This window comes from Lissotriton helveticus, chromosome 6, assembly GCF_964261635.1.
Source record: "Lissotriton helveticus chromosome 6, aLisHel1.1, whole genome shotgun sequence".
NCBI lineage: Eukaryota > Metazoa > Chordata > Amphibia > Caudata > Salamandridae > Lissotriton > Lissotriton helveticus.
The window spans coordinates 2,752,155-2,768,656 of NC_136067.1; the positions used below are offsets into that span (position 1 = coordinate 2,752,155).

Sequence of the window (16,502 nt, forward strand, 5' to 3'; positions counted from 1 at the left end):
ATAGATATTAAACAGGGTCGGACTAAGAGCCGACCCTTGAGGGACCCCACATAGCACAGGTCGGGATGGAGATAGAAACTCACCCAGTTTGACTCTTTGCTCCCTCCCAGCAAGGAAGGAGGTCAGTAGATCTAAAGCTGCCCCCCCTCACCCCCACGTCCCTCAGACGAGATGTAAGTACTGAGGGGGAGAGGGTGTCGAAGGCCGCAGTCAGATCCAAAAGGACCAGGAGGGTGGTCTGGCCCCCATCCACTGTCCTACGGATGTTATCGAGCACAATGGTGAGGGCCGACTCGGTGCTATGTTCCCTCCTGAATCCGTGCTGGGAAGAGTCCAAGCAGCCCGAGCATTCCACAAAAACCGCAAGATGCTTGTTCAGGTGTGCCTCAAGCATCTTCGCCGGAGCGGGAAGCAACGAGATTGGACGGAAGTTTTTTAAGACCTCCGGGTCGAGGGAGGCCTTCTTTAGCAGTGGTTTTACCACTGCCTTCTTCCACTCCAAAGGGAAGACACCATTTCTTATAGCTAGATTCATTATTGCTAGTAGCGGTGGTAAAAGGGTCTCCCTACACTGCTTGATGATTTTCAGTGGGCAAGTATCCATAGGGGAACCAGATTTGATCTTATTAGTCAGGATTTCAAGATCCTTCAGAGTAAGAGGTGGAAAGGAGTCCAGGGTGCCCAATGAAAAGGGGTCGGTGGCTGGTATATTTATCTCGGCCATGACAGTAGGCACACTAATACAGGCTCTTTGTTTTTCAAGAGCTAGGTGGATGTCCTCTATCTTAGTGTGGAAAAAAGAGGCAATCCTATCGCATAAATCCTGCGAAGGTACGACGGGGTCAGGGGCTTGTAGATTGACAAGTGAGTCAACAATTTTGAAAAGCTCCTTCGGTGAGGAAAGCGAGGATGTCAGGGTTACAAAGTAATCCTGTTTAGCCTGCGCGATCTCGGCCTTATATTTCCTGATAAGGAGTTTGTGAGCCTCTTTATTCTTGAGGTCCCAGCTAGAGTGCCAAAGCCTCTCCATCCTCCTCACTTCTTGCCTAAGGAGCCTGAGGGAGTCCGAGAACCACGGGGCAGATGGTCTCTTCCTGGCTCGGCGGCGGGTCAGTGTTGGGGCCAGTTCATTCATAGCCTCAGTGATAACATACTCAAAGTGACCGACTGCGGTCTGTACATTATCCATGCCCGTAGTGGAAAGGCTAGCAGCCCAGGGCTCAAAAGAGTGACTGTTAATATTCCTAAAGTTTCTAGCCGTTTCCACAACGTGATTTCCCTTTTTGCCTCCTTCCTCCCTATCATACTCCAAATGAAATGGGACTGCAAGGTGATCAGACCAGGACAAGTGCAACGGATCCTTAGTGGTTAGGCGAACATCATTTGAAAAGATTCCATCTAGCATATGGCATGCCCGATGAGTGGCCCCGCGGACTAACTGCAAGAGTCCACAGGACGCCAGCCCCTCAGTAAGACTTAAAGTATCAGAGGTATCATGTCGTTCTAGGTGGTAGTTAAAATCGCCAAGGATGGTAAAATTCTCTCGACCAAAGTATGGTTTCAGGGCCTGCAGGAGACTGGAGGTAAAACCAGTTCGCGGGCCTGGTGGTCGATATAATAGAATACCATTAAGGAAAGGGCGCTGTACTTCCTTTATGGTGAAATAAAGGGCTTGAAAGCACTCCGGGAAGTCAAGAATAGGTACAATATGGCATTGTAAGTGATCTTTATAAAAGATCGCTATGCCCCCTCCCACTCGACCCTGCCTGTCAAGTCTAGCCAGGCAGTACCCTTCCGGGACTGCTTCAATTAGGTCGGGGCCAGACGACTCTTTAGCCCATGTTTCGGTGACAAATACAAGGTCAGGCATTCTATCCAAAACCATCTCCCTGAACATTATCTTATTTTTAACAAGGGAGCGGGCATTAACCAGAATGCCTTCTACTCCCTTGGTCCTAGATGTGGTGGGATCCGAGTGGCCAGAGGGAAGATGTTGAAGGGAGTTAATAAGCGTAGGGTTGAGATGGCAGCCACATTGTAGGGGAGAAAGAAAATCGGCAGGTTCAAAAGAATGCATACAACCTGATCTGCGAGGTTTCAGGCGCAGCATTTCCTGCAGGGAGTAGCTATGGAGGGGTGATATAGTATGATCGAAATCCAGAGTCCAGCCGCCCAGCGCGTCCTCAGCGCGGATGGGCGCAGACGGGCTGGACTCTGGCGTGACTCCGGCGTTACTGCGGCGCCCACAATGCGCGTACACGCTGCGCGTCATATCCATACAGTTCTGAAGGGCTCTAGTGAGTCCACGTGATAGGCTTCAGCCAGTAGCTGAAGAGCGACTACCTCGACCCACCCAAGATGGCCCCCAGGTCAACAAAGCGCTGGGACCGGGCTGCCCAAATGGCAGTGAAAGTGGCGTAGTGCCACAGTGTGAGGATGCGGTCCGTGACTAAAGAACACAGGTAGGGGGGACTATGAAATTTTAACAGTTCTAGGATAGATTTAAAAACAGGGGACAAACCGGACAACTCAAATAAATAAGCGACAAAACGGGGCGGTTAAAAGTTATAAGTAGCCAGTAACAGCGCGCTTCTGACGAGCAGCGCTATGTGCTCAGCAAAGGTTCAAACAGGGAATAAAGGCTTTCTCCTACCCGCATTAAGTACTGCTCCAGAGTGCAGCCTCTAGCGAGTCCACGTGATAGGCTTCAGCCAGTAGCTGAAGAGCGACTACCTCGACCCACCCAAGATGGCCCCCAGGTCAACAAAGCACTGGGACCGGGCTGCCCAAATGGCAGTGAAAGTGGCGTAGTGCCACAGTGTGAGGATGCGGTCCGTGACTAAAGAACACAGGTAGGGGGGACTATGAAATTTTAACAGTTCTAGGATAGATTTAAAAACAGGGGAAAAACCGGACAACTCAAATAAATAAGCGACAAAACGGGGCGGTTAAAAGTTATAAGTAGCCAGTAACAGCGCGCTTCTGACGAGCAGCGCTATGTGCACAGCAAAGGTTCAAACAGGGAATAAAGGCTTTCTCCTACCCGCATTAAGTACTGCTCCCGAGTGCAGCCTCTAGCGAGTCCACGTGATAGGCTTCAGCCAGTAGCTGAAGAGCGACTACCTCGACCCACCCAAGATGGCCCCCAGGTCAACAAAGCGCTGGGACCGGGCTGCCCAAATGGCAGTGAAAGTGGCGTAGTGCCACAGTGTGAGGATGCGGTCCGTGACTAAAGAACACAGGTAGGGGGGGACTATGAAATTTTAACAGTTCTAGGATAGATTTAAAAACAGGGGAAAAACCGGACAACTCAAATAAATAAGCGACAAAACGGGGCGGTTAAAAGTTATAAGTAGCCAGTAACAGCGCGCTTCTGACGAGCAGCGCTATGTGCACAGCAAAGGTTCAAACGGGGGAATGGAAGCAGACAAAGAACTGAAAAAGCTAAAGGATCACATTAGACAAGGATGGCCTAGCAAGAAGAACAAAGTGGAAGCAGGGATTGAAGAATTTTGGGAAACAAAAAACGAATTGAGCATCATTGGAGAAAAGGTATATCGCAACGACAGGGTGATACCCCCAATGGAACTCAGGAAGAGAGTGATTGAGTTGGCGCATGAAGGTCACCCCGGGCGAAGCGCAACCAAGGCAAGAGTAAGAACAAACTTCTGGTTCCCAAAAATGGATGCCATGGTTGAACAAATAGTTAAGGAGTGTGGCGCATGTGCAAGAAGTGACAAGTCAAAGGTGTTGCACAAGTCTCCGCTGTCCCACGTGACTAAGACGTGGAACAAGATGGCAATGGACATCATTGGCCCAATGCAGGAACTGGGTGTGCAAAAGAGATTTATGCTGGTTTTAATTGATTATACGTCCCAATGGATCAAGAAAAAAAATTGTTCACAGTATCACAACCAAATCGGTGATTACATTTTTAAAAGAGGTGTTTTATGAGGAAGGTATACCCTCAACATTGATCACCGACAATGGGGTGCAGTTCACCTCGGAAGAAATGCAGGAATTTATGACAGGTCTAGACATAAAACATGAAACCACAGCATTGTATTGCCCTAAAGCAAATGGACTGGTGGAAAGGGCTAATACGATCATTAAAGAAAATATCCAATTAGCTGCCATCAATGGACATGAGGTTGAGAGCTCTCTTAAAGAATGCTTGTGGGCATATCACACGTCACCCAATAGAGTAACTGGGGTTTCACCTTTTGTGTCATTGCGTGGAAGAGAACCATGTACCAAGTTTAATCCCAGTTGGTTGGGTGGTGGGAGTATCAGGAGAGTAGATCAGGATAAAGCAGGGGAAAAAATCAGACTTCATCAAACCAAATACAAACAGTGGTACGACCTAAAGCATGGTGTCAAAGAGAAAGATTGGCAGGTGGGGGATATGGTGCAAGCCAAAAGGAACACAAAGGTGGGGACCACTCTCAGCAAATTTCATTCTCCCAGCAAGATTGTCAAAGTGCTTAAGAATGTGGTCCAGCTTGATAATGGTCAATGGTGGAGTTTTGACAACATTGTAAGTGTACATACATGACTTATCCTGCCTCTTTATCAATTGTTATTGTTCTGCAGGCAGTCTGTCTACCGGCTACCCGCCACCTTAAGTGTCCTGTTCCGGGCTTCTTTTCCTTCTCTATAAGGAAGTGAGATGTGTTACAATCAGTCATATTGGTACGTTCCGTCCACCCCTTCCCTCTTGTCCCAGTTGGGTTCTCCCACCCTGAAGCTCCCTGTGGAACGTTGATGTGCTCTCCAGTGAGGAGAGTGGATGGTCAATAAACAGCATCTTCTATTTACATCTGCGTCCTGTCATCTTTAAGGAATTCTAACAATAATATTACGTAATGTGAGGAAAAATCCCATCAGAAAGGAAGGAGGAATGCCGGGCCACAGAAAGGGGCTGCTGTATATATAGACGCTGATCGAGGAGCCATGATGGAGGCTCAGCTGAGGCACGCTGGGCCGGACACGGAACACCTCAATATAGAATGACATTTTCGTTTTCACTTCCGTAATTGTTACAGGTTATCCACAACTTTCTAAAAACCCGTTTCCGAATTCTTTCCCATATTTAGAAACAATTTGACTGCATCTACATATACTTATGACGCAGAATAGATGGCACCTCTCAAAATAACGTTAGGGTTTCGAATAGCTGTATCTGGTTGTAAAATGGCACGTACACATTTGCCCGCCCGGTTCTAAAGTAAAAAAGTGCGTGGTGAATAAAAGAAGTGCTATCAATTCAACTGGCGCACACAAGATTCTTTGGCAACGGGAAAGCTCTGTCTCTCAACTGAAAGGCCCATTTATTTCTGAAACCTTGTCAGGCTACTGCCAATTATTAAATAAAGCAGGGTTGTAAACAAACATTTATGAAAGCGGTAATTCCAAGTAGAGGTGACTCAATGCAAAACATTAGAAAATATAGGGAGCACTTTCAAATGCTGAATGGCGCCACGTATTCTGGCGTTCGGTGAGGACTGTAAACAGTACTTAATATGTAAAGGACTCCGTCTGACTCACTTGATGCATACGGAAAGGGTGGGGGGAGGGAAATGATGCATATGTGCTAGAAGGCACTCGTGCTTGTGCTGCCATGCACCTTGCAGGAGCGAGCAGCAGTGGCGCGAAAGACATATGTGGTCAATTACCGCGCGTGCCGCTGCTCGCTCCCGCAAGGTGGATGCCAGCACAAGCACGAGTGTGGGGAAAAGGAGCAGACCGATTTCTAAAGGTCATCTCCTGTAGTGTAGTTCCTATATTCCCAATAGGCTCTGCGCATTGGAATATTATAAACAGCAGTGTAGACGTAGGATTGAGGTCATCTAGGTCTCTACTGACTATATTAGACTTAATTAGTTTTGCCAGCTAGTTCAGAGACCCCTAGAAACTTTCTCGAATGTTCAGGAAAGAGTTAACTCTCCTGATTTAGACAAGAAGGGATTAGTTTCTGACAATTGCATAAACATGACAACTTTGCTCCCTCAGAAGATAGAGCATATCTCTAGAGTCGTGTGAAAACAATAGACAGCTATTTCACTCAGTCAATCGTGCATGCTTAATTTCACCAGAGTGCAGAGAAATAGAGAGACGGGCGTTTTCAATAAAAGGTGTTATTTATTGAGCAGTCTTCTTTCTCATGCAAGAGAAATGAATTGCCACAGTTGCAATACTTATCATAAAGTAAAGTGCGTACAGTAAAAGGAGTATTATGAAATAATACTGTAAAAGCATTGATATGGTTTCTTAGCCATATGATACTTTAAAATGGATAAAATATATACATACTTAAAAACATTGACTAACATACTCAACTGGTGCTTCTAAATACGCCTACCCCGGTGTACCTGACCTAAGCCTAATACTTGGGAAGGAGTACGTAAGTAGCAGTTGAAGTTAAGTTGGTTTTTGCCAAGAATCTGAATCAAGAATTCTCTTAAGGGTTTAGTCAGCTCCGTACCTTGGTTCTAGAATGAAGGAGGTCTTGTATCTCTTTCTCAGGACTCGATCTCCCAGCAACCCGCAAGGGTGACTGGAAACACCGGAGCTGGATTTTCTCGGCTGGAGAAAAAGACAGCGTCTCTCTCAGTGCGTCAAAATGGGAGGGTCGGCTTCCTTCGGCTCTCGCATCAGCTGGGCTTCGGGTAAGTAGATAGCCGCTCTGCTCCAAACCACTGTGTGTTTGCTTAAGGCAACGTTGGTATATTTATACCTGAAAGGTGCCGAGTTTGACGTAAGGTTGGACATAAGACGTCACTAAGAACTAACAGTTCTTTCTGGACTCCAGGAGTTCTTGCGCAAATCAAAACAAAAGCAGGGGGATTTCCCGGGCTGCTGGAGGCTTGGTTTGTGTAAAGAACGCGTTGTACTTTCTAGGAGTCTATGGGAGTAGCCTTGCCGTATTTGGACCGCATTGGCTATTACTAAGTATGGATATGATTCTTATGCCTTTATAAGGATATTATTTGTTATAACCACATAAGGGCATGAATCGAGAATATCGAATTAGGGTCCTAGATAGAATCACAACACCCACTCCACGTATTAATGTCCATCATTACTAATTACTAAGCAATACTAAACATATAACGATGCATGTGTTTTCCAACCCACCCCAAAATACATAAATTGCATTTGAAATGGTGTATGGCATATACACGAAAATGAGTATTGGTACTGTACGTTTTTCAAGCAGTGGTATCATTTAGTTAAATGCATATATCTATCAGCTGAATGAATTGCGAAAATACACATGAAATAGCTCTGAATACAGAAAAGAAGGTCGAGACCATTTCATCACATATTTATACAATACTGTACATGTGCTAGAGGCTGAGGTAAAATATTGTCTCTAGTATCTCTAAAAACAGAAGCTCTGTTCTCTAAGAATAGTTCTACTTTAAGCAGAGTACCATGTGCCAGAAAAAGTAAATATTTTGGAAATAGAAAAAATAATTTCGCTTTCAGGGAAAAAATAGTTCCAAATGTTTTCAGTAGTATTGTTTATTTAAGGCCGAATTCAGGGTTCAGGGAACGCTGTGTGCTCGTTGTTTAAAAGTTATTCTTGTTGTTCAGGGGAGAACATCATATCAGACAGGCTTGCGAAAAATTGGTCTACAACATCAGGTGAAAGTTCGACCAAGTTTGAAAATGCTGAAATTGTGCATATGTGAGAATGATTGCTATCATCGATGTTTGGATCAGCAATGCTCACAGAAGGTTGTGCCTGTTTGGTGCTGCATTCCTCTCGTACTTCACCGCCACCTACTCGTAATGGTGAAGTCTCAACGAATGCAGTCATCAGAATAGGTAGCCGCTGGGGACAACACGTTGCATGAGTCTTTACCGGACCTAGCAAAGTATCGATATCCATTGGTACTGCTGATGGTAGTGTAAGACAGACGTCCAACACACATTCTTCTCCGCATAGCAGACACCGAAGCACAGGTAAGATGCAATCTTGCCAGATTGGTCTGAATGAAAGAAACCAAGTTGTACTCAGATCTTTTAGCCGGGCTAATCCGAGGACTTTAGTGATTCGGTCTCGGTAGCGTATTGCTAAGATCGTTTCTCCAATCGTAGATGGAGTTTTGTTTGTGGCTTGGCTTGCCATATCGGAGCAGAAGGATCAAAAATAAAATTCCTGCTACGAGTCCCAAACCAAGAGGCAGTCCGCCGAAAAAGGAATGGACAAAATTCGGGAAAATGCCCAGAACTGTTTCAAAGGGTGCTAACAGTCCCGAAAATTCTTTCTTAAATACATGTGCGATGCCACTGGTATCAGACATGTTTAAGATTTGACCTACATTTCTACAAAATGGACGGGGCAATTTGTTGATAATAGGGAATGTATCTCTGCTGCTGTCCTTGCAACTTGCAGATCATACGTCTCTTAGGACGAGGTTAAAGGCACAGTTGTCTGTAAAAGAGTAGACTTCATTCTGCTTAAAGTGTCAATTCGAATAGAAGAGATATTCAAAGAAGGCCATATTGCCGCCTCCATGTCTGGATTGCTGTTTGGATACGATACTTGCATACAGCAAGTGACCATGGAAGTAACGCTCACGAGATAGGCTTTTCCTGGCACCATGCCACAACAGCTGTGGTCACTTATTAGAACATAACTGCCGTTGGAAAGTTGTCTGAAAAATTACTCTGTGTTGCAGGAGTGCCATGCAGGTGACATGAAAGGTTATTTGATGAACCATCGCAGGCTCTATGCAAGTTAATACCTTGACACAGAAGTGTACCGCTTAGTGATTTTTTACAATTGTTACCACTAAGGAATACCTCTTTTTTCCCTTCATAACATTTGTGTGTATAAGGTAAATTCCATGTTGACTTGATGTATCCTTTACCCAACCTTTCATATAGGCCTGCTGGTATATATTTTTGGCAATACTTAAACTGGAAAGTTGTTATCGGAATTGTAATTGTTCCGTGTATTATCCATTCAATGACAGGTCTTTCTGACATTTCAATGCTCAGAATCGTATAGTCTGCTCCTTTTTGTCCCAAACTGATTTGTTTATCAGTAAGGTTAAAGATAGAAAATAATGACGTTATGTTGATTAGACGCCATGGCACGTAGCCTGAACGCAGGTTTTGCAACGTCCAGCCAAGTTGTACAATAGAACGCAATTTGGACTGTCCATGTTGTAACATTAGTAAGTCCTGCTCTATTATATCAATAGCAGATGATACAATGCTGTCCAGTGAATATATTCTGGAGGACAGAGTCATTAACCCATTGTCCACTACAGAAAGTGATTTTTCCAAATTTATACGATCAATTTCTCGTATTTTTTCGGCTGTTTCAATTTGTGTCACTTTCCAAGCTTTGTTGTAAGCAGCGTATATACCGGCATATATGAAACGTTTTTGACGCTGTTTGCGTGGTCCCAGTATGAAATCACGCAAGCCAGCAAAGTAAGTAAAGTCAAGTGTTGCTTAATTTCAGCCAGTGTGGATTTCTGTAGCCACTCAAGGCATAGTTTCCCTACACTGAATGTTGTAACTATCCCTGGATGTTGACTCGAGGAGTATCTTGGGTCTGGCCTGTTCTGTTTGAACCCCTGTGTTTTGTTCAGGAATCTATCATGACAGTTATTTGTGTCTGTGGGCCAGATCAACCATTTTTTCCAATCAGGATTTGTTCTGTTTTGGTGTAAAATATGGGATACGTCTATCTCCACATCTGTAGTGCTATTACTATCAGGTATGGGCTTCGGAATAGACAGTTTATTTAAGTCTTTTAGCTTGGCTAAACCAAGACAGGTTGTTTGCTGAATTGTGTCATTCAGAAATATTATCTGTTCTGGGATCATGCAGGCTCTAAATAATGCCTCTAGACCTTGTACCTGCCAGTCTTTTGAACCCCAGATGGTTTTTGTTTCAATGTTGTTTTTCCAAAATTCAAAACCAAATGTAGACATTTTGTCATAACATTTTTCAGAATAAATCAATTTAGTATTTGTCAACATTGTTTTCATTCCTGTCTTATTTAACATTTTAAAATAAAACGTTTCTGGATCACTGTTGTTAAACCCTGAGAAGTATGGGAATTTCTCATAAAATGTTTTCGAGCTGCCTTTTGGCGAAGTTGGACAATGTTCCCATTGGTTATAATTAGGCTTTCCTGTTTTCAGTTTCTATTTTTGGTAAATTCTGGTGGTGTTTTTTCAGTGTTTTCCAGTGATTTCCATACCTCAAAAAAACAGTGCTTTTCAATGTTTACTCATTTTCGCGCCATAAAAAACAACTGAAACGGTGTTTTGCCGGTGTTTATGGAACGCTTTGCTTTTATGATTGCTTTTTCAATTTTTATTCAGAAATTGTATACTTCTCTGCAGTTCAGAAGCTTAATAAAGTCATTAAATACTTTCCATTGTTCTTTGATTCTGCAGCTCAGATTTAACAAGCATTTGCAATGCAATAGTTCTCGCATTTATGCGAGTTTAAGCTAATGGCATTGTAAATGACAAAGACTTTTATTTATGTTTTAAAAACAAAAACAAAAATAAAATGCATTGTTATTCGCAATGTGAATAGCTCAAACTGCTTAAATGCAAGACCTACTGCATTGTAAATGCTTGTTTTAAATGGAAGCATGCATTGGTCACTCAGCAAGTGTTTGTCAAATATACGTAGAGAGGTTTTTTTAATGCTATTATGAAATCTCAATGTGGCTGAAGGGGCATATGCAAGTCAAACAAGCATTGGCATAGCCATAAGGTCTCGCCTTTGGGACCTTACAAGTGTTTAGTTATCCAGCACAATATCCTTCGTGCAACAACATCAAGTGTTGCGTGGCTAAACACTTATAAGGTCCCAAAGGCGAGACCTATTGCCTATGCCAATGCTTCTTTGGCTTTTTGAGCTTGCACATTCTGTGTGCTCAGCGCAGACTTCGAATGATTTTAGCGAGGATGTCAGGCAGAGGATGTATGCAAAGAAAGTTGTTTTTTGTTTTGTTGAAACAATGCGCTTTGGTTCTATTCACCTGAGAGTATGGGCTCGCATGACGGCATCAAAGCACCCAAGCCTTAACAAGCTCGTTAAATGGAGAGTAGATAAAGGAGCCCTTTGCTTGTGCTCCCAGGTTACCCTGGTGCCCTACCCTTTTGTTTAACTGGCTATCGGAATTTGGCGCCATTCCACTAATCTGTATTGCCCTGCCTCCACAGCAAGTGTAGTCCTACAACAAACTTACTCTGAGCTTTCCGAGCACGAGCAGCAAGGGTGTAGGAGACATCCCATTTCTGGGGAGAACGCACAGCCCGAGAGAGCTAAGCCAGGGGCTCTGGCTCGGCCCCAAGAGCCAAAGCACGAGTCATCAAATGATGTAAATCCGACAACATGTCATGAAACAATATGATCACGGTTTTAAAATTAAAAAAAGAAATGTACCAGTGTCTCGGGTACATAAGATTTACATCAAGGCATTTTTAATTTTTTAAACATGAAATATTCAAGAACACATACATATTCCCATGCCCTGACTACCTTCCCACGAGTTACCCAAAATGCCAGTTTACTTTCTCTAATTGTTTATACAGCCCATATTACTATTAAATGTAAAGCAAGATTGTTTTATGTTACACACAGAGAAGTTCGGTTTTTAGAACACAGATCCTTTACCAAATTATTTCAATGTGCTCGCAAAGTGAATAGCTAAGGAAAATGATACGTAGTTGTGGGCACTGGAATTATGCTGCAGAAGAGGGCCAATTATGCTGCAGAAGATGTCCAATTATGCTGCAGAAGATGTCCAATTATGCTGCAGAAGAGGGCCAATTATGCTGCAGAAGAGGGCCAATTATGCTGCAGAAGAGGGCCAATTATGCTGCAGAAGAGGGCCAATTATGCTGCAGAAGAGGGCCAATTATGCTGCAGAAGAGGGCCAATTATGCTGCAGAAGAGGGCCAATTATGCTGCAGAAGATGTCCAATTATGCTGCAGAAGAGGGCCAATTATGCTGCAGAAGAGGGCCAATTATGCTGCAGAAGAGGGCTGAGGTTCCGTGACGATTTTACTCGTGTTTGTAACATTGTCGTAAATACATAATTTTGGTATCAGTGAACCGCAAATGATCCATTTAGTACACCCTGGTGTTTTCGCTATGCTACGAGCAAGAGCACTCCAGTTACAAACACATTTCTGTTCTACCCGTGGCATCCATTTTAGAACACGGAAGCCATTTTGTATTCCTTGCCCTCACATAGTCAATGGACACGCAATGATCTCTTTCCATTAAAGGACACGTAGGCTTTAACCGGCAATTCACCTTGCTAGTGACACGTGCACCTTAGGCCAGCAACGCTGTAGCAGCATGACTCGGCAAGAACTGCCTCCCCAGCCTGAGGCCAGTCCTGCTATACTGGTTCTTGTGTTCGTTGGCCTGATCATGATTAGGCGGCCGAAACTGGTAACCGTGCCCATTTACGACCCACAAACATTTCTTATCCTGTCTTTCTATCTTCTACACCTGGCTCTGCTCCTTTCCTTCTGGGCCTTTATTAGGGGGATGTAACGAAATTTACGATGAGGCGGTCCGGGTCTTGAATGAAGAATTGACATGGGATTATGATGGACTAGTGGGAACCCCTCATTCGTAATGTTTTGACATCAGATACTGTTGACGATTCCTGTGCAACGCCAAATATTTATTGTTTAAGACACGAATGTTTAGAACGGTGGTAACATGTAAAGAATTTGCCTGAAGCCCAATATTTAGTATATAAGGAGCAATCCTCTTTGTACAAATTGAACAGGCTCCTAGATACTGCCCATGTGTAGTTTCTGTGACTTCTGTGTCCCTGCAGTAATAAACCTTTGGTCTTTGACGCCACCATCGAGAAGCCCGTGTTTCTGTTTGTTTGTGTACCAAGACAGGTTGAACTCCGGGGTCTTCGGGTGTTGTCCCTGACACCTCTGGACAGAACTAAAAAGTCCAGAACTCCATTTGGCGCCCAACGTTGGGCGACGTCATTCGGTACCGGTCCAAAAGCCTGAAGAGTTCGAGGAGCTTCGTGTGAAGATTTCAGAGGGAGGCGCCCCACTTCATCGATCCCGGCATATCGCAAAAGTGGCCCCGACGTCCTCTTCCACGAGGGTTCCCGTTCAGACGGCTGCAGTGCTCCGTTGCCTTGACCGTCGCCCTGTCTTGGACCCGAGGTGCAGTCCTCAGTACGGCGAAACGTGACGGGTTTCTCCTTGGTGACGTCTTCAGTGCCTCAGTGCCTCAGTTAAGTATTCAGTGGTTGCTAGTTAAATATTTTGTGAGGATTGCTCCTGTTTGGATAATCCTTTTAGTTCTCAGTTCAGTTCAGTTCTGTAAGGTTATCACTGGTTATTCTGGTTACGATAATCATTCTGTTCAGTTCAGGTATCGATACATTTGTCAGTTCTGGTAGGCCTAAGTTCGTGGTTCGAGTGCGCATCTTTTCTGTTTGTGTCTTGTTTGTCTTGTGTTCCGGATTATAAAATGGTAAGTCGGAAAAATTGTATGTTGTCTTGTTTTAGTTGCAACAGTGATTCCCGGTTGGAGGACTCGTGTTTGGTTCCTCCGATTGGAACTCCCCTTTATGATCTATATTGCAAATTTGGTGTGGGCCCTATCTCTTATAATGAGGTATGGATCCGCTTCACAGAGAAAGACGGTGTCCTTAGTTGGCCACTACATGGTAGTTTTGAACCTGAAGTTCTTGATAATTTAGAAAGAATGTTGTTTAAGAAGAAAGCCCGGCCGGCAATGTTTGATTCTTTCCGTTATTGGCGAAAAGAATCTAAACAGAGAGAAATTAAAAAGTTGAAGAAAGAACAGAAAGAGCAAGAGTTGACTTTAGAACAGTCTACTAGGCAGCTGCAACTCAACGAGTCTGAGAAAGCGATGGAGGTGGCCGATAGAGAGCGTAATTTAGCGATAGACAAGTGCTATCCTGCTTTGCCATCGAGTACGGCTAAGACAGTAGAGGACCCTGAAAAGGATCCCCTATTGTCTTACTTGTTACGATCACCCCCACCGTATGCACAGGGTGCTACGGCTCCACCTATACCGAATGTTCAATTACCGGTTGCTGGACAACCTGGTGTCCCTGTTCCCGTTCCCCTGAATCTAGTTCCTGTACCTCCTGTGGTCAAAATTAATGTTCCTTCGACAACCCCTCTTCTAGGGTTGCCGGCTTCTTTTCCTATGCCTGTGTCACTCACACCTGCCACTTCACAAGCTATTTTGCCTGCTACTCCTACTATTCCTGATCTATCTATTCCAACTACTACTCTATTCACTGCCTCTGCAAGTATTATGACTCCGCTTTCTGTTCGACGAAGAATCACTGATTCTGTCTCTAATATTCTATCTCCCTTCTATAAAACTCTGATTAAGACTCCTACCTCTGACTCTGTGCAGAGACGTAGTCAGCTTCCCAGTACTGAAGAAAGAGGAATATTAGATTCCACTGCCCTTAGATGGGTTTCGAAAGTTGGAAGATATAATGTACAAAATGTATTAGATACATTTATGCAATGGAACGAACCGACACAACGATATGTGTTCGATGAAATGTGTTTCCTTCTACGTGAGGAATTGGAAGAGGATGACCCTGAATCAAATTTAGGAGAATTAATTAATGTTCAGAAAGAGTTTGCTACAGGTATGATAGTTGGTCAAAATATAAAAGAAGCGATGGAACTAATTTTAAGTTATAGATCCGACTCATCCCTTCTTTCACCGAGAGAGTTAGAGAAACGTAGTACGAAACGAAATCGTCAATATCCAATGAGAGAGGTTCCACCAATTTGGCGCGAAGCTGTGCAAGCTAATGCACCGCTTGGTATTGCAGCCGCTCCGGCCCAATTCCAGAGAGTCTGGATACATATTCCATGGAAACGAGCTGAAGTGTTAGCAGTAAAACAGGCCTTGCCAGATCCGCGTAAAAATCCTGCAGGGTACTACAAAGAGTTGGCTCAAACAGTTGACGCTTGTGTATTGAATCTTGCTGACATAGATCTGCTATTTGGTAACGTAGTACCGCAACCAATTTGGGCTAAAATTCGTAAAGAGAATCATCCAGTTGCCCTAGGTGGTGACTGGGCAGCTATAACTGCAGCGGATGGTCAACAAATAGGTGGTTCCAAACCTGAACCTTTAATTGCTAACTTGCCTGGTAGAATAATCGATTTAATGAAAACCTTAATGCCTGCATTACGCGTTAACTGGGATAAATTGTCCGCATGCAAACAAAAGAAAGACGAAAGCGTCTCCGACTTTTTCACAAGATTCGAAGAGACTTTCGTAGATCATAGTGGTCAGGATATGAGCACAGAAGGAGGCCAGAGATTATTTGTTGATAAATTTGTGCACAATCTGTTGCCAGAACTTAGTGGTAAATTAAAGAATTCTGAAAGTGCGTGGGCTGTCTCTACGACTGCGCAAATACTTGCGACTGCTCAGTACTACGAAAATAGGGATAAAGAAGAGAAGGAAAAATCAGATAAAAAGACGAAAGATTTAAAAACTAAAGTACTTTTACAGCAAGCTTATCCGCCTCGCATGAATCAAACTAATATGCAGCAAGGGTCATATCAAAGAACGGATTATAATTTTCAAAGGCCACAATACCAATGGAATCAATGTGCTTATTGCAAAAAGGAAGGTCATTACAAAAGTGATTGTCCAGTTCGGGCGCAAAATAATGATGCGGCCGCTCAGAGAGGTCGTGGTAGTTCCATGCAAAACTCTAGAGGTCGAGGACGAGGTGCTATGCCTCCACAGACAAGTGATCGCCCCTCTAATTATTTCGACCAGCGTAATGGACAATCTGCCCAACAGAATAGGTCTCCACAGTATCATGTTGAAGACTATTATGAAGCTAGTGAGGAAGGTCAGCAAAGTGAATACTAGGACAGCCATGGACAAAGAGAGGGAGTAGTATCAGTACCAGTAGATCAGAGTGGGCCTTATGTCGCGGTAGCAACATCAGGTATAGTCGAACCGTTTCTGTTGGATACTGGTGCAGCAAAAAGTTCTATCATACATGCGAAACTCCCTGGCGCACCTTTGTCTGGCTCAACAAACGTTTCAGTAGGTTTTTCGGGCGCCCCTGTTCACAACCCTGTTTCGGGTCCTTTGTCTATTTCTGTTGGACCCCGTCAATTGAAAGCACCCCTGATTTTGACGACAGGTTGTAACGAAAATCTGCTTGGTTTAGACTTGTTAAAACGCCTGTACGCGACATTGTACTGTTCTCCAGCAGGTGTACAGCTTACGTTGGGTAAAAGAATAATCTCCCCGATGTACTTGTCGATGGATACGCTCCCACCAGAGCTGCGTTCACTCCCTGATACTCTTTGGGCGACTGGTCCTAATGATGTAGGTCTATTGGAAATTCCACCCTATGTAGTAACTTTGAAAGCAAATGTCAAACTTCCACGAATTCCACAATACAGAATCTCTAGTGAAGGTGAGCGTGCGCTCC

The 16,502-nt window shown here is 44.0% G+C and overlaps 1 protein-coding gene across 1 annotated transcript in view; it reads right to left on the minus strand.

Moving 5' to 3' along the window:
* LOC144761524 (uncharacterized) overlaps positions 1-16,502 on the minus strand; it is a 745,631-nt gene that overhangs the window by 195,324 nt on the left and 533,805 nt on the right. The window contains 1 exon segment of the mRNA XM_078646848.1: positions 571-1,602. Coding sequence (XP_078502974.1) covers positions 571-1,602 — 1,032 coding nt within the window.